At 38.9% G+C, this 27010-nt stretch overlaps 2 protein-coding genes across 6 annotated transcripts in view; one reads left to right on the top strand and one right to left on the bottom strand.

Annotated features, from left to right (window-relative positions):
- The window catches only part of LOC139468099 (dual specificity mitogen-activated protein kinase kinase 6-like), a 35246-nt gene extending 28150 nt beyond the window's left edge, over nt 1-7096 (bottom strand). Inside the window, exon 1 of the mRNA XM_071249825.1 lies at nt 6888-7096. Coding sequence (XP_071105926.1) covers nt 6888-6900 — 13 coding nt within the window. The 5' untranslated portion in view covers nt 6901-7096. The remainder of the gene's footprint in view (nt 1-6887) is intronic.
- Nucleotides 7097-7374: 278 nt separating this feature from the next.
- Nucleotides 7375-27010, top strand: part of LOC139468100 (protein tweety homolog 1-B-like) — a 32749-nt gene continuing 13113 nt past the window's right edge. For 4 of the 5 annotated variants that reach the window (XM_071249827.1, XM_071249829.1, XM_071249828.1 and 1 more), the window contains exons 1-13: nt 7375-7627; nt 10509-10669; nt 11583-11694; nt 12331-12566; nt 13311-13406; nt 14195-14267; nt 18622-18691; nt 19846-19898; nt 20017-20109; nt 20483-20622; nt 22343-22444; nt 23118-23249; nt 24723-24773. In XM_071249827.1, coding sequence (XP_071105928.1) covers nt 7505-7627; nt 10509-10669; nt 11583-11694; nt 12331-12566; nt 13311-13406; nt 14195-14267; nt 18622-18691; nt 19846-19898; nt 20017-20109; nt 20483-20622; nt 22343-22444; nt 23118-23249; nt 24723-24773 — 1442 coding nt within the window. In that variant the 5' untranslated portion in view covers nt 7375-7504. The remainder of the gene's footprint in view (nt 7628-10508; nt 10670-11582; nt 11695-12330; nt 12567-13310; nt 13407-14194; nt 14268-18621; nt 18692-19845; nt 19899-20016; nt 20110-20482; nt 20623-22342; nt 22445-23117; nt 23250-24722; nt 24774-27010) is intronic. The other variant, XM_071249831.1, reaches the window with a different exon arrangement.

The following is a 27010-nucleotide window of genomic DNA, read 5'->3' on the forward strand; positions in this document are numbered from 1 at the left end:
ACATGCTATTGCATGTAATATTTCTAACTGTATATTTCATCTATGCAGAACTGTCTGATAAATGGTTCAAAATATCATTTTCAAACTGGGCATGTTCAAAATCAGATAAGAATTTTGTGAACAGTGTTTAAAGGCACTGCTGCTGGGATCATTTACACAAGCTGTGTAGTTTATATATTTTGTGTAACTTTCAGCATGTTGAGTGAGAGTTAGGTTAAACGCCACTTTTAACAATATTTCAGCATATCATGGAGTGTCAGAGTGTGAAGAAAGCCTGAAGTGATGCAGGTCTCAGATGTTTATTTACTTGCTAAAATCCATGACACAGGTATGGTGCTGACAAAGCAAGAAACATAATTGGGGCGAGCCAGAATTCGAACCCACAATCATATGTTTCTGGCGTGCCCAGGGGACGTAACACGGCATTAATAATTGTGACACCCTAGAGAGGGTACCAGTGTTGAGTGGAGATGGTGAGAATTACTCACAGGAAATTGGCTGGGAAATGGGTAGGGTGAACTCAACATTTAAAATACCCGTCTGCCCAACGTCTTGTTTCTCACTGGTCATGAGAAACAAGACATTTACTTAAGGATATCAGCTGCTATGATTTTGTCATTGCTGCACTACTTGAAATGGTTGAGAATGGTAGTGTTCTTCTGCAAGTCAATCTATTGGCACAGTGAAGTGAAGCCGAAGATCACACACTTAAAGACAAATTATCAATGAAATAGGGTTTTATATTAACAAGAAGGAAATTAAATCCAATACTGCATCAGGTTGCACTCTGCTTAGGCAAAGGGGACTGTGAGTAGTGGTGCAATGTTGGGTGTCACGTCATGTGACCATGTCTTGTGACAGCTCTGTACGACCTCCTCATCAATGGATTGACTGCATGTTACATATTCAGGGAATTAAATAATGAACATGTTTTTTATCAATTTAAAAAAAAAAGTCAGCTCACTACAACATACATATTACGCTTTCTTTCAGATTAACCATTTTGGTTAAAATATTTTAAATGTTAGATACTTTTCAGGGTTAGAAATTGGCAGTAGTCCTGTAGTCCTTGCCAAACTGCCCAATAGTTAAGGTATCATAAGGACTTGTAGAAATTTGCCATTTTAAAGGGTTTTGCTATATATTATCATTATAAGGACTAGTGGGCCAAAAATGTTAAGTTTCTACCGCTACTTTTAATTATACTTTAATGCGAAACTGCAAACATGTTGATTAATTTCCCCACATATATGTGAAACAAAGGATAGGAAAAAATGAATTTGGCAAGTGTTAAAAATGCACAAAATCCAATTGGTTTTTGTAATATTGAAAGTGTGATTAAATAATTGAGATTTCTAAAAAAAATCTCTATCTCTGAAAAGGTTAAATACTTTTACTACAGACAAACAGCCATATTGTTAATGAATCTCAAAATACGTCTCTTTCAGGACAAAAAGACCACCTACATATTAACACTTGGATCAACATTTGTATGCACCTATGTTAGATGTATTACACTATAATAAAGAAGTCTGAAGTGATATAGTGAAATATCATTAACTGGCTGAAGCAATGCACATCATGAATAATCAGTCGTCATCATCTCTGACTACACTGCACATTCACAACCTTCATCAATTGCTGAATGGTTAAAAGAAAGCGCGAGGACGAAAGTGAAAGGCAGTATAACAGGCCAACTTGCAGCCGACGTTAAAAATCAATGATTCATATGCACAAGGTCAGGCAGTCAGTGAGTCTGTGTGGTTTAATGCCGCTTTACGCAATCTTCCAGCAGGGGACACCAGGACACCTTGAATGGGCTTCACACATTGTACCCACTTGGGGTCTTCAGCGTGATGAGTGAACGCTTTAACCACTAGCCTACCTCACCTCCACAGTTAACTTAGGGTACTTTATATGGAACAAAAGCCCATTTGATCTGTTCCTCCATTTCCACCAATATATCACATGAATACTCAAAATAAGTGGCAAGCCATTTTGAAATATATTGTTTGTTGTGTTATTTTTTGGAACCAATTAGTTTCAAGTGCAAAGGAAATGTATGTTTACATACAAGGTCATTCAATTTTGGGCAGCGATGTCATGGATGATATGTGTCATTGGACACCACTTAACAGCTTATTTACATCCTTTTAACACTTCCTTCCACCACAAAAAAATATCAATTTTTTAAAAGCTGTAATTTGTGTAGGCTTTAGAACCGATCAGAAAGCTTTTCTATATAAGCACAAATGTGTCCTTTTTCATACAACTACTGACAGGGGAGTTATTTCCCTTCCCTACCAGTTCAGTAGCTCGCTGTGCAATTCTAAATAGCTATCAAAGGTAGCCATGGGTACAGTTCAACTACCTACCTAACAACACAGGAGCTCGAAAGAATGCGACAACAAAAAAACCATCTTGTTCCTGCACAAAATGCTGAAACATATAAAACGATCCAGGTCACATGACCACCTGACCTGTTAACAACCTCAACTGTCCCTACAGTTTAGTCTTCATGTGTTTGACAATTCTCATAAGCAACAGTGTGGCAAATCCTCTTTAGGCAGTAAGGTGAAGGTCTAGATAAATTCATGAAATGCAACAGGCCATGGCGACACAGCCGTTTCAAAGGTGTACTTTGGACTACAAAAAACATTGAAAAAGTCCTATCAACTAAATTAGTGGGTGTGGTCACAATGTGCGAGATGGTGCATCATGTGCTGAGTGTTCCTCATGCTATCAACCACTAATTTGTCTGGGATAGACTCATATAAATTTACAAGCTACTGAGGTAAATACTGGCAACTGTAGCATTCATTTACTTAATATTTTCGTTCTCAGATCAGAACATCATGTCAATTTCTTATCACCTGCTTTACAGCTGAAGGTGAGTTAATGCTGTTCCACACAGCAGTCATTAATATGACAATTATGTCACAGTGGCCGGTAATTAACTGATTCCAGACCAGACAAAGCCGTGGTTGACAGTATGAAGAACGATTGGCATCAGCAGGATATGAATCAGTGATGATTCTGACGCAAATAGCCATGTTTACAAGTGACAGCTGTATTCCCAAACAGCCTCTTACATGTAACAGTCTTTATTACGAAGGTTCATTCTAATCCTAGTAATTGAATATGATTTAATACGTTGACAATGCATATATCTGTTAGAAGTCATTATGGTAGATACACACTCTTGTACAAAAAATAGCTGGGGCTCGCGTTTGAACATCGAAATTGCTGGATATCACCTTCTTATGTGATAACTGACTGATCGAACGTAGTATATGAATATCTCAAACCATTGCAAACACTGAGTAAAGCATTCTCTGAAGAAGTAAATACATCATGTCAATCGCAGGATTGTCAGGTCCAGACCGCATCATACAACTTAAATATTACTGAGTGCGGCATTAAACAACAAACAAATACACATGTACAACTTACTGTAAAAATTATAACATCTTGTGCATTAAACACTTCAGAAAGAATTAGCATTGATTTTCCCCGACAAAACTACATTTCAACCTAGCCATGCATTTTGCTTAGCAAATATTCCATAAACCATCAAATAAAAGAAGCTTTATCTCCTAAGTGGAAAGGTATGAAGATTATGAAGATACTAATGTACAAATACATATGTTGACATGTACATGCATGCCAAACCACTCCCACACATACTTGCAAATATGATAGTAAAATATGGATTCTGTCTGAAATAGTATCTGATTCTGTTCAAATTCTTTCTTAACACCACCATGACCTATAATAGGAATCAAATGTTACTTCTTTTGAAAAAAAACACCCTGATTTATACACATATAAATCTTTTGCAACTGAATACCCATCAGCCATGAAAGATAAAACAATAGTCATATAAAAAAAAGTGATGTTGTTTAACTTGTTTTGAGTAGTATATAGCACATGTGGGAAATGAAACATAGTTCTTTAAATGGAAATATACTGGCCTGGCGTCTAGGGCTTACGATAAATATAATTTGCAGTTGGCCATGGAAGTCATGCGAGATATTAAACATTGACCATGCTGACAAATTAAATTACACATTTATTCACGCATAATATAATGAGTAATCAGCTGGTAATAGACACATAACTACATATTCCATATTATCTAAATAAGATGGGTATTTGTAGACTGTAAACACGTTAAAACTACAACAGAAATGTTGAAAACCTTTAGAAAGACAACGACAGATGAAAAACATGACAAAATACATTTTGGAAAATCATTTGTCCTTGCAATAAATGACCTAAGTACTAAACTGGTCATTCACTGGCATAACATAAGCAGGAAGAAGAAAAGGATAAGCTTAAAACATGTTGCATGGTTGTTATTGGCCTTCTGATTTGACTTTCTGGAGATACTAGAAATATGAAACTTACAATGTCAGTGTCATGAGCTTGGATTAACCTTGTACCGATGACCTATAAACTTCTGTCTTCTAAATGGCACATTGTCTGATACCAATAGACTACAGGTGTACTACAGGTACTAGTACTAAACCCTTTTCTATTCCTTGTGTTCATTAATGATATAAACGATAAACTGAACTGTCCAAAAAAGGTTATTTGCTGACAACAAATACCTGGGCAGCATGTTATCTAATAACAATGAATACATAGACACTACGATGAATAGCAATTTAAACAAAATTAATGAACAGGCTCAAGAGTGGCTAATTCTTTATTATCCCAGCAAAACAAAATCAATTGTTTCTACAAAAGAGCTGCATCGAACTCCGAAATTATTTTTGGATAATGAAAACATCAGAAATGTCAAGACAAAAATACCTTGATGTCATAGTGTCATCAGGCAAGTGGTCATGTCATATTGATTCAATTATTAAAACTACATCAAAGATGATTCGTTCAATGAGAAAGCTTTATGCTCAGTCGCAGTGTGTTGGACAAGATTTATATATTGTTTATAAAATTTTGAATATGCATGTGAAGTTTGGGACAGTTGTAAGCAGAGTGACTGATAAGAAAAACTCCAAGTAGAAGCATCAAGAATTGTAACTGGTTTACCAAGCTATACTTCTGTTAAAACTTAATATTTGGAAACATCCTTGGAGCCCTTATCAGAGGGCAGGAGAAAAAGTAAATTTTATAAGATATATAACAATATGACACCGTAATACCTTAAAGACATTGTACCTCACTCTTCAGGGACAAACTTAACAATGTTAGAACTGTTAGCACAATACAACCACGCCTTTATTACGTACAAAGTTATCTGAATCCTTGTTGATACCACCCTCTATTAAATTGTGCAATACATCTCCTATTCAGGAATAAGGAAATCTTTTCTTAATGTACTTCAAGTAAGAACACAATATTTATCATGTTTTCTCAGAAAAATTAACATAATACATACAAAATTCAGACATCAATGGACATGGTGACAGTGAATAAAAAAAATGGTTCATTTAGAAATGTTTTAAACAAGGATCCAAAATGCTGATGTGGCAGTCCATGTGAAAATACAAATGTGTTTTTTATTGAAAGTCCATTTTTTCAAATTAGCTAGGAATGAATTGAAGTACTTGCTATTGTCAATTTTGAAAGATACTTGTAATGTAGACACTAGACATCATTCCCTAATCATATCAATGAAACCAATTTTAGGAATGTACATACATACATAAAGAAAACAAAAAGCTTTGGGTGACCATTGTTAATGTACATACGTTTCTCTATTTCCTTTCTGTCATTTAATGTATTAATTGTAAATAAGCATACATGTAAATATATGGGAAAGGGTGTTCTAAGTTGTGACAACCTGTGCCCAATCCTTTTCATGAGAATAAAAATTGCTTAAACTAAACAAAATTCTGGCCATCATGATTTCAAGAGAGATCTTATTCCAGTGGTACTTTACTATGAAATATCATCCAATAAGGAAGTTGAATGTAATACATGGAAAAAATGTTGATTTTTCTTATTTGTTTTTTTAACAATATAAAGAATGTGGCCAAGAAACCTATTTGACACACTGTACTATAAAAAAGTGCTTATAGTTTTACATAAACTTTTCCCCAAAACAGCTAAAAATTAAGAAACAAATCATAGCTTGGTGAATTCGACATATTTTTCAAAGTAAAAGATAACCTTGCAGCATTATCATATAGATATGTGTTGTTTCTTCAGTCACATAAAATACTATTACGGTACAATAATTATTTGTTTAATCTATTTTTTGCTTCAATCAAGAAAAGAGTAGCAAGAGATTTCATCAAGATAATAAGAACAAAGAATTACTAAACACTTTTACCAAATGATATTTTTATTGGATGGGCTTAACTGAACTTATATGTAACATTTTAACAGTTCTTTTGGCAGTAGATTGTCTTGAACACGTTCACAAAATTCTTTGCATAAATTAATAAGCACATGAACCCATTACTTAAAGAAGAACAATTACTTCACATCAATTGACAACTGTGAGTAAGGATAGTTTGACATGTGATCAAAGTTCACTTTTACATTTCATGAATTGATTTTCAGAGCAATGAATGGCAACATGCAAATTTAAGGAAACTGGGCTGATATTGGCCTAGAATCAGCTGTATTTAAATGGAGCTCAATATTTTTAACTTTTACCTGCACACAAACTCCAATGCACAGAGACAGTGAGAGAGGTATTTGCTCTTTCGTGATGTGGTCCGCCAGTCGGCGAGACTGTGATGCAGCAAGTTTGTTATACAAAGTAATAAACACTCTATTATATTGTTTACATTATCAGGTCAAGGCGATGTAGGTCATTCCGTGTTGCGGGATATGCATGCATACTCAATTAAAATGCATGCATGATGATGCACGAGCGCTACTGCACCCGATATGTTGGTTTGACCTCTTACCTGGTAGTGGCATATTTGTGCCTGGTTGCTGACGAGTCGAGGACAGACACCTGTTTCAAAAAGGGAGTTTCTCTCGCTCCAAAATGCAACGGTTCTGGGTCCAATGCAATAGAAAATGCTTGCAGTTTGTCCTTGAAACTATTCTGCACGTGCAAAACTTTGCAATTTTCGACGAGATTGGTTGCTAATCCTGCAGAAATGCACCCCCAACCGAGACCCGTCACGGGAAGTCGCGCTCCGTACAGCGACCGATACTGTAGGCCTTCAAGCTTACGGCAGGGAAAGCCCGCGTGACGTCACACTCTGACTCAAGCTCGAATAGTGACGCCCACGTTACAATCGCTTCATTTATTCGGGATATATAAATTCAATAAAATTCATCTTAACTTACTATGTATTTATAAAGTTGACATATGCATCTAAAAGCTGAAAACGTTAAGAGCAATATTTAATAAGTAATACTCATATTTAATGCGGAGCTCACGTGATGAATATGGCGGAAAGAGCACCTGACAGCATCTGTTTATATCAACTGTAATTAACTTGTTACGTGCAGTGCAAGCTTCAGTATAATCATCACACCCAGTGCCATAACCACAGCCTAGAGGTTATCCAGCATGTCAACAGCTCAGTATCACCAGACGTGGCTGGTGGACTTTTTCCACTCGTTTCCACACATAGATTTGACGTTTCAGTATACAAACTCGACTTTCGACCCTGAAAGACCAACATATAGAGAGGTATGGGCTACGATCTTATAATGATGAATTTTATTTATTGGTGTAATTATGTTCATATACGTTTGTTCCTGTATTTGGTGATTTTGTTCTGGAAACGATAGCTCATCTTTATGATGAACCAGCTGTCAACTGATGATAATGCTACAATGTTAACAAGTCATTATGATGGTGTGGCCGTAATATTTGTGATCAAATAAGGGTTGTTTTAAATGTGCCATATTATCAGAAGACGTTATCATGTCATCAGAATATGCTAAAAAACATTTAACTTAAAATATACAGATGATGAATAATCAAAATTTTTTAACTGTCACTAGATCTATCTGATATTTTCATGTGGATATCCAGTTAGTGTTTACCAAAAATGATGTTTGCCGAATTATCACTGTTATTCATCAGTATGCAAGTTTTAGAAGGCTGCTTATGTCAAATAAACTATCGTAATAAGCTGGCTCTAAAACGTAACAGAGAAATAAATAACTCATCCATATATCATATATGTTGAAACATGATTTTAGGCATGAATTATGTAATAGGCTGACATTGATCAGTCTGTATAAACAGACCTACCAAAGAAAACCACCAGAGAGCATGGACAGTAACAAAGCAATTGAATATGTACACACTTAAATAGAAATAGCCACACAAATTACAAACAAGACACAATCCCCTTTTGTATTGTAATGATTAAAACCCACCACATTTTCAATGGAACCAAACACAGTAAATCATGCAGACTGCAACAAACCGAGTTCACACATACACACGTTTTGTTGCGGTCTCCTTTGAGAATGTGGCAGGTTGTAATCATCGATGCACACTTTATGGGAATTGTGTCTTGTTTGTAATTTGTGTGATTATTTCTATTTAAAATAAGCCCAAAGTCACAAGCATAAACTACAAAACTTTTTCTGTTATAAATAGAAGTATTTAGTCATGCATGAGTGCACTACCTCTGTTTTCAGCCTGTGTTTATTTGGTCCAATTACAGTCAATTATACAAAGCTCATTAGTGTTGATTGGGTCAGTGTGAAGTGGTTTTTACAATCTTAGTTAATTTGATGATGTTATTAAGCAGATTAAATATTACAATGAAGATATAAACACAGACTTATTGTCAGTTATAAACTACTACCATTACTGGTTATTCTGAAGTCCACACATAATTGAATGTGAGTAACTGCTTTTCAGGTATCTTATGTAATACCTAATGAAGAAAATCTTTGATACAATAATTTCATGAATATGGTTAGAGACTTTGAAATTCACACCAGTCTGCTAGCCCAAGACTGCTCAATTGTACTGAGGACAATTAACTATTCAGTGGTGGCGCTCTGGGCCAAAATGTTTGAGTCTACTAGCTTGAACTTGGCTGAAAGCATCATTTTAATGTTATTTGTAGACTATTACTAGCTTTCTAGACAAGACTTTGCACGAGTGGCTGAGGTCGGGGACTGTGATGGTAGTCCTCAATGACTAGTAGCATATAAGGTCTATAATTTTTAACATCCTTACTTTGATTTTACTTCAGTTAGTCTAGTTAGTCCAGCTTTAAACTCCCAAGGACCAGTTAAACTATCTTCAGGGTTAGTCTAAAAAACCAGCAACAAATATTTGACCTCAAGTCTGCAGCAAATGACAGTAAACATTCCCAATTTCAATTAAGAATGTTCCCAGTTCCTCAGAACTTATCATGTTTATGGAAATAAGGAGTCCAAATTTAAACAATATCACAATTTTATCCCAATTTGCCTGCCAAGGGCACTTTGTTTGGAATCCTCAATAAATTCCTGTGTATCCTGTATGTACTCCGTGGATGACAATTCACAGTTTGTGTGGAACTTAACATAAACGTTCCTTGTAATATGTCTGTGTGTCCCTTCATTCTATCGGTACATACATTGCACAGGGAAAATTATTTGTTTGTCATGTCACCCGGATTATGATAACATAAACTTAATTTAAGACACATAAACATAACAATATCAGCTTGAGGGATCCCTTTAACAAATGACATCATGATAAAAATAGCCTGTCAATTTAGTATGAATTTACCCTGTCCATTCCTGATTCCATCATTCAGTGATACAACTTGTACTCTACTCAGCTTGTTGCATACCGTGTTGGATACTACTGGGAACAGCTGGTAGCATAAGGACTTCCCTCTTGTGGATATACTCAAGAAAGCTTCTTTCCAAGCTAGGAGTTCATTTATTACTCCTAATTTGATTAAATACTGTATTCAACCTAATAAGCAGCCAGGGTGCTCCCAAAATTAGAAATAGGGGGCTCTTATTAGATTATTATTTAATTGCCCATAATTAAGCATGCATATAAAACACAAGTGTCTATCATACACGAATAAATAAGTCTTGTGTACATTGATCAATCAGAAGGGGTGCTAATTGGGATTGTTCACTTGCCAATATATTAGCATATATCACCATGGGCGCTTATTAGAGCGGGGTGCTTATTACGTCAAATACGGTATATCAAGGACTGTCTTGTATGAAGTCTTTGATAGGCGCTTAGAAGTTGGAAGAACATGAATACATGACATTTTTGTATTGATAACAACTTCTTATATTATTAGTAACAAAGAGTAAATCAAGTTGTTTTCCTGAAAAAGTGTCATGTATTCAGAATCTCTTGTATGGTTCTGCAGTTTTGAATGTAGATCTATGCTAAACTTGCGTTCCGTAGAGCACTCTGATTGTAATGCTGTTCTAAACTTGTGAGTGATAAGAGAGAGAGTGATGCTGACATAGCTTCTAAAATAAAGCAATGATGGTGAATGGATATATTTTCTAATATAATGAAGATATTATACACTGGATAATCCAGGATGAGATGTAACTAGATTTCACTTTTTCTGTTTCAGGCCCTGATATTTTTTGCAGCCCTGCCAGTGTTGTGGTGCATAATCTCCCTGCTTCTCTTCTCCTGCTACTATGTGGTCCAGTGCTGCAAAGACAAACCAAAGAAGCGACGCAAGACAGGCTGTCTGAAGGTCTTCATTGGTCTGATGGTCACACTGGGATGGTATGATGTCGTTGCTTCTGATTAATGTAGTCTCACTATTGCAAGATAAAATGAAGAAAGAAAGAAAATGAGATAGAATTTTGAGATGGTGGGAAAATTATTCACATGTAAACTCGGCATTAAAAATATGAATATGTCTCAATATGAATATGAGACAATTAGCAAAATTCTATAATATTCGCTTATTGCCAAATTAGTCATAGTGAATATTTTTCTTCTTATGAACTGGATCTGATGTATTGCAAGGGCACATTTTAAATTTTCAAGGGAAGATACTTAAGAAACAAAGTTGAGAAATATTGTATTCGACTTAATAAGCACTCCGCTCTAATAAGCGCCTACGGCGATATTTGCTAATATATTAGCAAGTGAACAATCCCAATTAGCACCCCTTCCGATTGATCAATGTACACATACATGTACATAGTGAATATTTTTCTTCTTATGAACTGGATCTGATGTATTGCAAGGGCACATTTTAAATTTTCAAGGGAAGATACTTATGAAACAAAGTTGAGAAATATTGTATTCGACTTAATAAGCACTCAGCTCTAATAAGCGCCTACGGCGATATTTGCTAATATATTAGAAAGTGAACAATCCCAATTAGCACCCCTTCCGATTGATCAATGTACACAAGGCTTATTTATTCGTGTATGATACACACCCGTGTGTTATATGCACCCTTAATTATGGGCAATTTAATTCTGGAAAAATATATCTGTTGTCTATAAACATTTCAGGCTGTCAGCATAAACCATGAAACTTATCTTTCAACTCTGTTTTTTTTCATCAAAATAATATCCTAATAAGACTTAAGAGCCCCCTATTTCTAATTTTGAGAGCGCCCTGGGCGCTTATTACGTCGAATACGGTAGATAATATTGACTTGTGGATCATAATCTGATTACAGTGTTGCACTAGCATTTGGTTTCTACGGTAATGAGGAGGCGAATGATGGTGTAGATGACCTTGCCGACTCTCTGGCAGATACGAACCAGACGCTGCAGAATGCTAAACATACAGTGAGTAACAACTCCTCAATCCTCAATGGTGTGTTAGAGTACCCAACATAAATACAAACAGTCCAAGAAACAAACATGGTTCTAAATAAGGTTGGTGGTCAAAATAAAACAATGATATTTTTTTTAATGACGCTATCCTATAGTATTCAAATAATCAATATCGCAAACAAACTTAATGTCAGTCATACAGAAAGTCTCTAAATATACCATTTCAGTGTGATTCTTTTCAATATTTACCCCCAAGTCATGTGACTGACACTGACCTCGAATACTGACATGTCAAATGATCTCAGGGATTGGGTCCTCGGGTCTTGTTTGGCATATTAACCTCGTCAAGAGTAATTATTTGCATATTGTTCCACCAAATGCAAACTTACATGTTCACCACATAAAAACTGCATCAATAGGTTAAACTGTATGACAAGCTTCACTAGGACTACACACATGGCAGCATATGCAAATAATCTTTTGAAGAACACATCTTTCACATTCAAATATAATTCTCCCGCCACTGCCAACAATCTTACATTACCAGAAACAATATGAAATGTTTTTGTAACTAATATTCAAAGATATGTGAGTGCCAGTGATCGCTGGATCTCTCGTACTGTTCTCAATCCTTGGCTGGTGTTTCAGTTGACAGTGCTAGATGACCTGGCGGGCCAGATCTCTAGGCGTGGTGTGCAGGCGCTACAGAATGTCACTGACTCTATAGGGAACGGAACAGTCAGGGTTTCCATTCACCTCTTGATTAAGACCATTATTGACAAATCTGCCGAATTCCGCACGGACATAAAGGTTTTACAAAACGACACAGGTGGCTTTAATCTGCAGAGCATCAAAGAAGAAATTGACATCATAGAATTTTACAGGTTGGTGGATCAAATTAGCAAACCAGTGAGCTTTTACACGGGGAAGAAGCAGGGGATTCAGCAGAGTTACTGTCCGCTGAATATCCTTACTATGAAATACTGCGTAGATTTCTTTATGGAACAGAAAATATGATATTTTCTTCCAGGGCAGGATGATCTATATTTAAATTGGCGATTGGGTGGATATAAATGTTTTGTTTACATATTAATGGGATGGTAATTTTTTATTCATGAGAAACAAACCAAATGAACATGGACATGAATGAGGTAAGGGACAGCTGGATATTGTTGTTGTTAGAGCATTTGGTCGGCACATGAAAGACTGTGGTTTGATTCCCATCATGGGTACTGTGTGCAGTCCCCAGCTATGATATTTGCTGAAACTTAAGTTGGTGTAAGACTCTGGCATATGTATTCATCTTATACTGTTTGTCTCTTATTTCCCCATGATACGTATTGAGGGTTCAGTGGGTCTGAGGCTCCTACGTAGAGGACCTTGGAAGGGAGGCTTTAAACCTCTAGGAAAGTTATTTTGAAGCTGAATATGATTTACTGAGCCTCACATTAAATCACAACCAAAATAAGATGAAATGTATGAAAAAGGTGCCCGCAATTCTGTAGAACAAATGACTTTGCAAATGATCCGTTTGTTCAGGTTTTTATTTTATTGTTTTCAGTATTTCATTGTGACCAGAATATTGAGAAAATGTTTTGAACTATATAAAATCTGTCTTTCAATTTCAGATGGCTTGCGACTTTGATTCTTAATACAGTATTTGTGTTCCTGAATCTGTTGTTCCTTATTGGCATTGTGAAGTCATCCAAGTGTGTTCTCGTGACGTATGTATTATAGTTACTTTCTTCTTAATGTTAATACATATGTTTACGGATAATCTTATTTAGGTAATGCTAAATTTTGTTTTCATGAAGATATGAGGTTGAAATATGCAACAATTCCAAGCAAGTGTTAGGTTGTTGTTTGTTTGGGTAGGTTGTTTCATGCTATCAGGTGAGGAATCTTTTCCTAGGGTCAGTGCCAATTGATGTTCTTATGTCACAAACAGGCCTGCCAAAAATTTGGAAAAGTGAAAAAAATGAATATTTGTGAATTCAATCTGTCTGCATTATGTCCGTTGTGGTTTGGGAGGACAAAATATTATGATAATGCTGTTTTATTGAATAGTAATATTGAGATGTGACTTTAGGAAATTAACCTCAATCTATTTTGCCTTCTGACTTTTAGCATTATGACCATGAAAATCCTGTCAAACAAAAACTTAAATGAGTTTGGCCTCACACTTAGTCTAATTAGCAGTAAGCCACGTGGACACAGTTAATATTATTAGCAGTAAGCCGTGTGAGGACGCAGTTAATATTATTAGCAGTAAGCCGTGTGAGGACACAGTTAATATTATTAGCAGTAAGCCGTGTGAGGACACAGTTAATATTATTAGCAATAAGCCATGTCAGGACACCTATTTAGTTTTAGATGTTAATAACAGAAATAATGAGAATGCTGATGAAGCAACAGCTGCATTGGTACCAGTACTGGTCTGATGATCATGATGGTGATACTGATACTATGTTGTCACTTTTACGATCTCACATTACTGGTGATTCTGTTATAGAGCTGCTGTGGGCAGTCTTTGCTGCCTTATTCTCATGTGGGGAGCATCTGGATTCTACATAGGAGTCTCAATGGTAAGGAGCATTTCAAGGAATTTGAAGTCAGATAAGGCCTGTGTTAAAATATTTGTTTTTTTAAAACTTGTCCTGCATTACTCCTTAATGCATCTATTGCTTACTTTATGAAAGAATGAAGCTGTGCAAGGTCTGGGCTGAAGAAAAAAGTTGTTCCAATCAAGTTTGAAGTCCAACCCTAACACAGATTGACACATGACTAAACGGAAGTGATGAGGTCACAGGATCTTCATATTCCTGCTTGTTGTGTCTACTTATGGTCCTCTACTTTTGGGGCATCTCTTCCAAGTGCTCATCTAGATCTTTTTGATCTAAGCGGAGCTCCGGAAATAGCTCACCTGATCATCAGATTGTTCCATAGCCGAGGAGGGGCACGGGTGGCCCAGTCGTCTAAGGCGCCGCGATTAGCTGTGCAGAGTCGCATCCCTTGGGCCAGTTGAGAGCGGTAGCACCAGCCCCATAGTCGACAGAAAGGACACCATTTGGTCCCACCCTACATCTAGACCACCTGATCCCTTGCTCAGGAATTTAGTCAGGGCTTTGGATGAGATTTCCTTTCCTATCCATGCCTTTGAAGTAGCTGACTAAGCGCACACCTTGGACGAGGACCTCCAGATGATGATTGATTCGTCCAAGCCAACCACTCTCAAGATGCCAGATACTCAGTTTGCTCATCAAGACCAACACCTATCGTCTAGACCACTTACAGATGGTGGTAGACTCCAGCAGAGACAAATAGAGCACATGAGGAAGCTCACAACTACCCACCGGTTGGGCTACTTTGCTTTGTCCAATTGGGCTTGCAAGGTCCCAAGGTACACACGAGATGAGACAGCACTCAAAACTTTGGAGCATGTTTCTCACAGCCTCAGTCACCAAATCAGTGAATCACTCAAAGACCAGGAGCAGCATTCCTTTCGTGGCAGAGGAATAGGCAGAGCTCAGGGCACTTATCAGACCCGCCATGGCAAATTCTAGGAAGCAGGGACAAGAGGGGAAAGCAATGAACCCTTGGATAATCACGACCGGGAACTCCCACCCCTAGTTGTTCCAATTGTTGACACCCCTGTAGGGGGGAGGCTGGGCCTCGTCTGGCAGAACTGGATTCTTTTTTTAGACCTTTTTGTTATCCCCCGCCGCGCGAAAGCGCAAAGCGGGGGATATAGTATTCACGACCGTCCGTACGTCCGTCCGTACGTCCCACCTGTTTGTTGCCGCGATATCTCAAGAACTAAACACTGGATTGTCTTCATATTTGGAACTATGGTGTATATACAGACTCCGCAGACACCAGTCGGTTTTGGTGACCTTGACCCCATTTTCAAGGTCACAGCAGGCATATCTGCTTTTGGAGTTGGAAAACGGTGTTGCCGCAATATCTCAAGAACTAATCTCTGGAATGTCTTCATATTTGGAACTATGGTGTATATACAGACTCCGCAGACACCAGTCGGTTTTGGTGACCTTGACCCCATTTTCAAGGTCACAGCAGGCATATCTGCTTTTGGAGTTGGAGAACGGTGTTGCCGCAATATCTCAAGAACTAATCTCTGGATTGTCTTCATATTTGGAACTATGGTGTATATACAGACTCCGCAGACACCAGTCGGTTTTGGTGACCTTGATCCCATTTTCAAGGTCACAGCAGACAAATCTGCTTTTAGAGTTGGAAAACGGTGTTGCCGCGATATCTCAAGAACTAAACACTGGATTGTCTTCATATTTGGAACTATGGTGTATATACAGACTCCGCAGACACCAGTCGGTTTTGGTCACCTTGATCCCATTTTCAAGGTCACAGCAGGCAAATCTGCTTTTGGAGTTAGAAACCAGTGTTGCCGCGATATCTCAAGAACTAATCGCTGGATTGTCTTCATATTTGGAACTATAGTGTATATACAGACACCGCATACACCTGTCAGATTTGGTGACCTTGACCCCATTTTCAAGGTCACAGCAGGCAAATCTGTTTTTGGAGTTGGAAAACGGTGTTGCCACAATATCTCAAGAACTAATCGCTGGATTGTCTTCATATTTGGTACTATGGTGTACAGGCGGGGGATATTTCGTCACTCTGTGACAAATACTTGTTTTAAATGTACTGCGCTACGGGTACCACCTAGACATGGCCATTGAAACCGTCTCACCTCAGGCCCCATCTCAGTTGGTGCACAATAGAGTTCAATGACTTAGGAGGTGTCTCCTTCACAGAGTTGGCTCCAACGCTACACCTGTTAGTAGACGTCTCTCTGCAGGGGTTGGGTGCACATCTACAGGACCAGACAGCTTCAGGGCTGTGGTCCAATGCACAGCGCACATGGCCCATCAACAATCGCAAGTTGGAGGCGCTCATTCTGGCAATTACTTATTGATAGGAGCATCTCGGGAACACTCAACGCGCCATCTCTACTGATAAGACCACATAGTTTGGTGCCTGCGCAACCAAGGGACGACGCACTCTCACTCCCTGCCTCAACATACGTTGCAGATTTTTCATCTTGTGGATTGTCTGGATCTATGATTCCAAGTCCAGCACATCCCCAGGTGTCGGAACATTTTAGCAGATGCTTTAACCAGACGTGACAGGGTGGCTCCCACATAGTGAAAACTCGATCCAGAGGCATTTCAACTGGTGTATCAGCAGTTTGGTCCAGACAACATCAACATCCAGACAACCTCAAAACTACCAGCTAAGCACATGTCTCTAAGATCCCAGATCCGCAGGCTTGGGTGGTAGATTCATTCAGCATCCCCTGGGAAGGACTGAGAGCCACAGTAGTTTGCTCTCAATATTACTCGTGTACACTTTGAGTGTGGTACCCACAGAGCAGTTCACCTCAGGATGTGTTGGGATTTTATAGCTCAGGATCAGCTTCTGGGACGCCCCGGGCCAGGCCTTCACTTTTCCACCTATCCCACTATTGTGGGTGGTGAAGAGGAGGGAGAACTCCTATTGTGCCCTGTGAGTGCACTAAGAGTTTTCATCCGCTGTTCCAAGACTCTGTGTGGCGCCTGGAAACGGTTGTTTATTACCGTTTCCCTAAGTCCACGACTGAAGTCAGCCATAATACCATATCTATATGGTTATGCACCAGCATACGAGATCACAAACCTTGATCCTTAGAGAGTGAACAAGCCTCACAAGATCAGGTTGGTTGCATTTACTATGGCTCTACATAGCAACTGTTCTATTAGAGCAATGATTAAAGGATGTTTTTGTAGGTGCGAAACCGTCTTCGCTAGCCATTATCTGAGAGATGTGGCACTAGAAGCTGTCGAAGGTGTTCACAGTTTAGGCCAGTTGGTTGTAGCCCAGCATGCTACCAACCCCCGATGCCAATAATGAACTCCTCCTCTCCGGAGCCAGTCTTACCTGACTTATGCAGTGTTGAAGTCTTGGCTTGGTAATTCAGTTTCTAGGCTTGGGCACATGCTAATTTCTTTTACTTTTTTTTACCTGGACATCATCAAATCGTTTTCCTTCCATGGACAGGATTGAACGAGTAGTACTGATCTGCTATATGGTTTCCTTGACCTTTGTGTTATGAGGGTTTATCTATATTGAGGACTACATCTGAAGGTATGCCCTCCATCGTACTATCTGATACAGATGCATTAGGAGTAATGCAGGATAAGTTTAAAAAATTAGTAAAATCTAAATATTTTTTACATTTGTATTACTTATCCTGTATTACTACATCTAAGGGCAGACCTGCCTACCCACCACATGAAATTATGTGTGACAAGCAGTAACATGAAGATCCTGTGACGTCACCACTTCCTTTTGGTCACATGGCAGCTGTGTAGGGTTTTGGCTTCAGATGTGATTGGAACAAAATGTTTTCCTTTAGCCCAGACCTTCATTTCTGTCATGAGGTAAGCAGTAGATGCATTTAAGAGAAATGCTGGATGAGTATACAAATGTTAAATACATTTACATTTTGCTAATTGTCTTTTTCTGTTGTTTGTGGTCACTGGTGGCAAAAGAATTTTCAAGCCATGTTGACAGTACTATTCTCTACCGAAACAGAACTCAACTTGATTACACTATTTGATTAGTTCTGCTTTAGGATGTTGATTTTGTGCCGTTTTTGTGTGAAATTTCCCCGACTTACACAAGGTTAATGTAGGCTTTTTCTAATGTTGTGCAATCAGAGTTAACATATAGCTTAGTCATAGGTGGTAAGGTAATGCTAGTCTAAGTTGTCCTGGGTTATTGCAAAACTGTTACATTTGAAAATCGATATAGAATTAAAACTTGAATCGGTATCGTATAAGTTTGTGATGCTTCAATATATTGGTGAATCAGAAGACCCCTGGTACGCTGTTCATCAACTGCTCTTACCTGTTTTAGGCCACTGGAGATCTGTGTTCTGATCCTGACTTATTTGTCAGGAGGACGGTATCTGGCACTGTCAAGAAAGGTAAGTACACGTTGTCTATGAATAGGATAATGTGTAAGGAAATGTATTCTTGATGAGTGATATCATTAGTCAAACAGTTTCCGCATAAATGGTCCAAATTAGATCATTCTGGAGTTGTAAATCTCTGTGCTCATGGCCACAATTACAGGTTCCTTCTCAGGTCATTTTGTCTTTTCATAATGCATCTCTTTTAATACAGGGACAAAAACGTTTAGGCCTCAAATCTTTTTATATGTTGTTTCTGTCGGGTTTCTTAACCCTGCAGGAGTCTGGAGCAACCAAGTTGTCTGTCATGGCAGGTTGCTGTGCAGAGTTGTTGCCCTTAGGTGTACTGGGTTTGATGTAATGGTTTCGAATCCCAGATTTGTCATGATTATGGTCTATGGTTTGTCAGCGCAACACCAGTCTATGGCCCTGCAAATTGCGGAGCAGTGGGCCCGAGAATTGATCCCTGGTAAACCCTGGATATGTTTCTGGCTTAGACACACCATATCTGTGCTTGTGGGTTTCACCAAAGTGGTAACCACCTGCATGACTTGGATTGGTCTTCCACCCTGATGATAACTGAGATACTGTTCATCCCCACATGCCTGCTCACACTTGTTCCAGGGTTTAGGGGGGGCACGAGGGGCCACGGGTGGCCCAGTCGTCTAAGGCGCCACAATTAGCTGTGGAGAGTTGCACCCCTTGGGCACGCCAGAAACCTTTGATTGTGGGTTGGAATCTTAGTTCGCCCCAATTATGTTTCTAGGTTTGTCAGCACCATACCTGTGCTTGTGGGTTGCACCGAAGTGGTAAACACCTGAGACCTGCATCACTTTGGGCTTTCCTCCCACATTAAGCTGACATGCCGTGATATAACTTGAATACTGTTAAAAGCGGTGTTAAACCTACCTCACTTACTCACTCACACTCCAGGGTTTAGTAGATGGCAAGGGCAGATAACTCAACTTCAGCTGGATAATATTAGACATGTATTCTTATGACAAGCAAACTTAATACTTCATTCTTGATACATACACTCTCAAGTTGAAACCACATATTTGGAAATAACATCAAGAATTAAACATACAGATCATATCAGCTTTTCATAATAATTTAATAATCAAATAATAATAATTTCATTTAATAATTGCATCTATCTTCCATTTTAGATGTGCTTGAAGCTTACTTGACATGTACAGATAACACCAAGCCATTCACAGAGGTAGGGAATGTTTAATTCTGCCTCTTTCAATGAAACTATTTGGTTAATAATGTTAATAATTCAGTATTTATGCCATATGTAAAACATTGATTCAGAAATCTATTTTTTTGTACCCTAGAGCATAGTTAAAGCCAATGAAGCGGTGGCCCAGGCCACATCAGCTCTCAACAAGACGGTCGCTCTTGCCAAGCCATACAACATCTCAGATAAGGTAATGTCACTTTATTTTTTTTACATTGAGTCAGTTTCCATTTCCCTGTGTCTCAGGCTCCCAGTTTGGTATGCAGAGTAGAGCCCCTTAGATGTGCCAGGATCTGCTGATTCTGATCCTTGGTTTAGTGGCATGAGGTTGTACTCATTGGTTTTCACCAATGTAGTAAATTTCTAGGATCTTAAGCACTTTGACTCTTGGATATGCTGACGAACTGATATGAAATACTGTTCAACAAGTTACACGTGGTATTAAGCCTTGCTCGCTCGCTCACTCGCACGAGCACACATACACTCACACTCACTCTGTCACAACCTGGAAAGTGAATAATGTTCCACTGGCTGATAATTTCTATTCTAAATATCCTTGCTAGATTCGCCAACCTGTTGCCTTCCTGCGGCGGGAGCTGAAGTATGTTGTGAGTAACCTGACGGCATTGAATGATGTCGTCAACTGTGAGCACATCCACAACAACTACGTGAAATCTGTCAAAGGCATCTGTGACAAAACAATGTAAGTACCGACTCAATGTCTCCCACTCTCACGCTCACAAACAACACACTTCCAGGTCCAGACTGATGAAAGATGACTGTGATGTAACGGAGTCATGCTGATTGATGACAGATGACTGTGATGTAGCGGAGTCATGCTGATTGATGACAGATTTCTGTGATGTAGCGGAGTCATGCTGATTGATGACAGATGACTGTGATGTAGCGGAGTCGTGCTGATTGATGACAGATGACCGTGATGTAGCGGAGTCATGCTGATTGATGACAGATGACCGTGATGTAGCGGAGTCATGCTGATTGATGACAGATGACCGTGACATAGCGGAGTTATGCTGATTGATGACAGATGACTGTGATGTAGCGGAGTCATGCTGATTGATGACAGATGACCTTGATGTAGCGGAGTCGTGCTGATTGATGACAGATGACCGTGATGTAGCGGAGTCATGCTGATTGATGACAGATGACTGTGATGTAGCGGAGTCATGCTGATTGATGACAGATGACCGTGATGTAGCGGAGTCGTGCTGATTGATGACAGATGACAGTGATGTAGCGGAGTCGTGCTGATTGATGACAGATGACCGTGATGTAGCGGAGTCATGCTGATTGATGACAGATGACTGTGATGTAGCGGAGTCGTGCTGATTGATGACAGATGACAGTGATGTAGCGGAGTCATGCTGATTGATGACAGATGACCGTGATGTAGCGGAGTCATGCTGATTGATGACAGATGACCGTGATGTAGCGGAGTCGTGCTGATTGATGACAGATGACAGTGATGTAGCGGAGTCATGCTGATTGATGACAGATGACCGTGATGTAGCGGAGTCGTGCTGATTGATGACAGATGACAGTGATGTAGCGGAGTCATGCTGATTGATGACAGATGACTGTGATGTAGCGGAGTCGTGCTGATTGATGACAGATGACAGTGATGTAGCGGAGTCATGCTGATTGATGACAGATGACCGTGATGTAGCGGAGTCATGCTGATTGATGACAGATGACCGTGATGTAGCGGAGTCGTGCTGATTGATGACAGATGACAGTGATGTAGCGGAGTCATGCTGATTGATGACAGATGACCGTGATGTAGCGGAGTCGTGCTGATTGATGACAGATGACAGTGATGTAGCGGAGTCATGCTGATTGATGACAGATGACTGTGATGTAGCGGAGTCATGCTGATTGATGACAGATGACCGTGATGTAGCGGAGTCGTGCTGATTGATGACAGATGACAGTGATGTAGCGGAGTCATGCTGATTGATGACAGATGACTGTGACGTAGCGGAGTCATGCTGATTGATGTGTCAAGCTGATTGATGTGTCAAACAAAATTCACTCACTCATTATCGCAAACATGATTCTGCTTGTTTAATCATTTTAATGGTCAACAAAGTGACTATCATATCTGTAAACTTCACAATTATGAGATGTCAGATTTTATAACATGATGTTACAGTTTCTAAACACAGTAATAAGGTGTTTGTGGTATTAATGCATTTTTTGGAGTCATTTTGTTATTGTGTCTACGTTCTAAGGGTATTTTAGCCTGATATCATGATATAAATGTGCCATAGAATTTAAGAAAATGAAATAATTTTCCTTAAAATATCTTGAAATCAGCATTGCATTTACATTATGTTTTTGTAGAGTATATGTCATATGCTATAGTGGAATATTTGAGGTTGAAATGTGTGTTTTGTCATCAGGATTGGCCTGGCGTTTATGTGCTTGATGTCTCTGATTGTGGGCCTCACCATCACTTTTGCCATTGCATTTGCATCACGCACATGGCCGCACTTTGGCAAAAGGTTAGTAGAGGAGGGGTTCCTCCATATTATTGTGAGGAAATATACGGGTGGGAAATAAGTAATGGCACAACTGTTATTAGAAGCCATGTTTGCTCCAAAGATGATCTGGGCCCACTTGCATCAATGCACTTTGACAGTCTGAAGTCTGAGTCTAGAAAACTTCTGTTCAGTCAACTAAGCTCCGCTAATTATAGTCTAATAATACAGAAAAAGTTGCGTGTAGCCAAGTTTGGACTAATAGATTCAAAAGTTTTTGTACAGGCTGCTAGTACTTGTGTTACTCTGGCGCAAAGAGTGGGCATTCCAATACTGGTAGTACTAAGACTGACTGACTTATGCTAGTGGATCATGAACATCAGATGGAAGGATGTGCCTATATTGTCTGAAGTCATGAATAATAAGCATTTATGTTGAATCTAACACTAAACTAGTCTTTTTACAATGTGTTCCTTTATTTTGTTTACTCAGTAATTGTTTTTATGTAAGTGCAAATTTTTGTTTTGTGTGGAGTAAACTTTAATTCCATAATTAAACTGTATTTAATTTCTAAAAAATGAATTTATTTTGAATATTGAATTAAAGTGAAGTAGTTACATTATAACACTTTGAATTTCCTGTTCTTAGTGTGATAAAATGATATGCAGGTGTTTGATCAAGGCTATTTTGTGTGTAGGCGTGGCTACTATCCTGTGGATGACACTGATCCATTCCTGCCACGCCCCCCACCGTATGAGAGCTACGGCACGATGCGGAGTTACGAGAGGGAGGGGGGAAATAGCATCCCCAGCCTTGGTCGGAGAAGTTTGTGAGTAGCTCTGAACATTGTACACTTTGCTATTGTCAACATTCAGCTTATGTTGCTACAACTTGATGCAACACTTGGAATCCATTGTACAATTGCAGCAAATGTTGTAACTCAACAACTGTATCGTTTGGTTAACTTGCCTGACGATACTCAGGTTTGTTCAAAACTATTTCCTTCTGGAAGTGTACTGTGAAAGCTTACATGCTTTCAGTTGACACTGAAAATGAAACAATTTCACTCATATTTGTGGCATTTGGATATTCAAAATATCATTGGCAGGTTTATTTTTGGAATATTTGTTTAACCTTGTAGTCTGCAGTTTCTGTCTGGGCTTTTGAAGTCCTTTTGCTTTTGAAGTTGTGCAACTGAGGTGCAAGATTTGTTCTGTTGTGCCTTTCTGCAGTTAAACTGCTTAGTTGATAATCTTGAGTATTTGTTTCATTCTGCCAAATCTTTTTTTAGGATTTTGTGGCATTATAACGACCCCATACCTCATGCTAATCCTAAGAATCATAGTTGGAGGTTTCTTCATCAGGGATCAGAATGGCTCCAGAAATTGGATAATAGTTACATTGGTTACTGCTGATGAAGACATCTCACCTATAGCTGTCTTGTTATATGATGAGAGTGGATCGATGCTCACATCAGCCATTGGTTTGTTGTTTCGAACTTGATCCCACCAGAAGGCTTGGCGCCACATAGTTGCCATGGTGCTGCACATATCCCAGGTCTCTAGCAGTTCCATCAGAGGATTCATACAAACTTGAGAAGTTCATGAATTTAAGCCTGTTCAGTGGAAAGTACATGATTTACAATTTGTTGAAGTGCTGGAATTTCAATGGGAATGAACCTGCCTAAATAAAATTTACAAAAATAATAATCAGTATAATTTCACAGCTTTGTTTCCTTCCCTGTCACTTACAAGATTGAGTCTGAGTGGGGTATTCATGTTAAACTGCAGCATGGTATCTCAGTGAGCTAACACTATAAATCAGCATCAGTCCGGACTAGTACAAGCAGTCACACAAACACACACATGTACATGCACGTCGCTATATAAGTGCAATAATCTTGGATGCGACGTTAAATCCCATTTCACCTCACCTACAAGATTGAGCAACGTTAAAACTGGGTACCCATTTAACAAACTGACAGCCAAACAGTGGGCGAAAGTTTCAGTTTTAGGAATGAACAAAATAAGTCCTAAGAAGCATGTTTTTCTCCTTGAAATCTACTTGAGTGTTGAGCTGAGATCTGATAAAAGCCTGCCATCAGTGATGGTGCTTGGCGGAACCCACTCTGTCTGTGAATATAGGTGTATTTGTAAGGAGCACAACACAGGCCAGAGTTTGTTGCTGTTTTGTTGGATGATTATGAGTGGCATGTTTTCTTATTTGACCTTTTTAGGATAGTTTTAGTTTTATCATTATATATTGCAAATCAGTCATGCGAATCTGTTGAACTTTGATTTAGAGCTAGCGAGCAAGGATCTCGACCATTTTGGATAGAGGATACCACTGCAAAGTGAGTGAAGGTGTTTGCATGCCTCGTTATGTTATACAGGGCCTCTTTACTGTTGCTTGTTGTGTAGATAGACATCTTTTTTACTTATTGTCTGTTCGCTATTTTCTATTTGTTTTTATAGGTTGTTGTTAGATACTTTTTCTTCTTTCTTTTGTTTCAAATTGCTCTATGTATACTAAGCTTGGTAGAGAGGAATAACAAAAACATATTTATCATGCTAATGTTACCTATTTCTATACATATGCGTGCGAGAGAGAGAGAGAGGTGTGTGGGTGTGTGGGTGTGGGTGTGTGTGTGTGTGGGTTGGTGGGGGAGTGTGTGTGGGTTGGTGGGGGAGTGTGGGTGTGTGTGTGTGTGGGTTGGTGGGGGAGTGTGTGTGGGTTGGTGGGGGAGTGTGTGTGGGTTGGTGGGGGAGTGTGTGGGTGTATGTGGGTGTGTGATATGAATGCCTTAAAGCTGCAACTTGTGTATCTATCTTCCTTCATGCTTTTGGGGCAGTCGGGTAGACCAGTTCTGGTGTCCCCTGTCGTGATATTGCTGTAATATTCCTAAAAGCAGTGTAAAGCCATACTCACTCACTCCTTCATGCTACAGGCCTGCGACACAAGCATACATGCTTTTGACCCACATACTGTTTAAAAACAATCTGATTACCAATCAGAGTTAGCTGAAGAAGGAAATTGCAATGTGTTGTGTCAGATAAGTATACTAATGTCAGGAATATCCAAATTCGTGAAAAGTTTTATCTGTAAGGCCTTGATGTACACCAGATTTGTTTCCCTTACTTCGAAAGAGCAATGCATAACTTCAGTGCATCAAACAGCAGTGAACTTGGTTCAGCAAATACTGTAAATCTTGAAATTAACCCGAGCGTGAATTAAATGCGAAAAATTCAAGTGCTCGCATTATTAAACATCGCATGTATATCAACAATAAGATATTTGGGATAGCAGAAATACCAACTTAGACATACGCTGAAAACAAACAACTATGTATTCCACATCACTGTTTATTGAGCAGCACTTGTAACAAATATATTAACAATGTCATTCAAACACTAATTACATCCTGTGAATTGTCACTACTGGGGTCAAGACAAGAGTTCTACTCACTTATGTCATCACTGATCACACCTGCAAGTCCAGACAGACGCCACCAACGTAACACAGTGTCTTTGTTCTTTGACACAAGCCAGCACGCACGTATTGTTTTAACGGAAGTACTCTACTCAGCGCTAATAAGCGGGGCTATTTGTTGTGTGATTGGATTAATGTGAGGTTGGATTAAGGTTCTCCTGTAAACCTGACAGAGGACATTTTCGTAAGATATAAATCCCCGCTCGGGTTAAACAATATATCATCCAATATCTTCACTCCAAAACTTAAAGTAAAGCATACATACACGAAAATTGGCCAAATTGGTGTCACATATACACAAACGGATCCTCAGATGCGATCTCAAAACACACAGGTTTCGGAGTCCACATCGCACAACCAACCAAAAACGCCCAATCTTACCGACTCCCAAACAACCAATCCATATTCATGGCCGAACTCATGGGCATAGCCTCAGCACTACACAATCAGCAATCTAAAAAACACCAAACAATCCTCATCCTAACCGACTCCCTCAGTGGACTACAAGCCCTCAAAAATAAGTACACTAAAAACCTAATAAATCAGATACTCGAAAGCTCAAACAACTTAACTAAGGCAGGTAAACAAATAGAGTTCATTTGGATCCCCGCCCATGTAGGAATCTTTGGAAATGAAAACGCAGATAAAGCAGCAAAATTATCCCTTAAACTCCCAGAAATAAGCTTAAACTTACTCAGCTCAAAATCAGAAATCAAAAGTGTCACCAAACAAACAATCAACAAAAAATAGCAAAATATATACCAAAACTCAAATAGCCAAATCAGGAAAGTACTAAAAAAAACCTAACTAAACCAAAAATACTACACCCATCCAAACAAATTGACAGAATAATTACTAAACTACAAACAGGCCACACCAAACTAAATAATCACCATAAAATAGCTAATCCACACACACCAGGAAACTGCCCTCATTGCAAACAACAAGAAACACCAGAACACGTACTCATTCACTGCACTCACTACCAAACACACCGAACAACACTACAGACCACCCTAAATCTTAAAACCGCACTTACACTAGAATCAATCCTAAATCCACAAAATAAATTAGAAAAATTCAAAGCCTTAGGCATATACC

Source organism: Haliotis cracherodii, unplaced genomic scaffold (assembly GCF_022045235.1).
Source record: "Haliotis cracherodii isolate W230 unplaced genomic scaffold, xgHalCrac1.p SCAF_2, whole genome shotgun sequence".
Taxonomy (NCBI): domain Eukaryota; kingdom Metazoa; phylum Mollusca; class Gastropoda; order Lepetellida; family Haliotidae; genus Haliotis; species Haliotis cracherodii.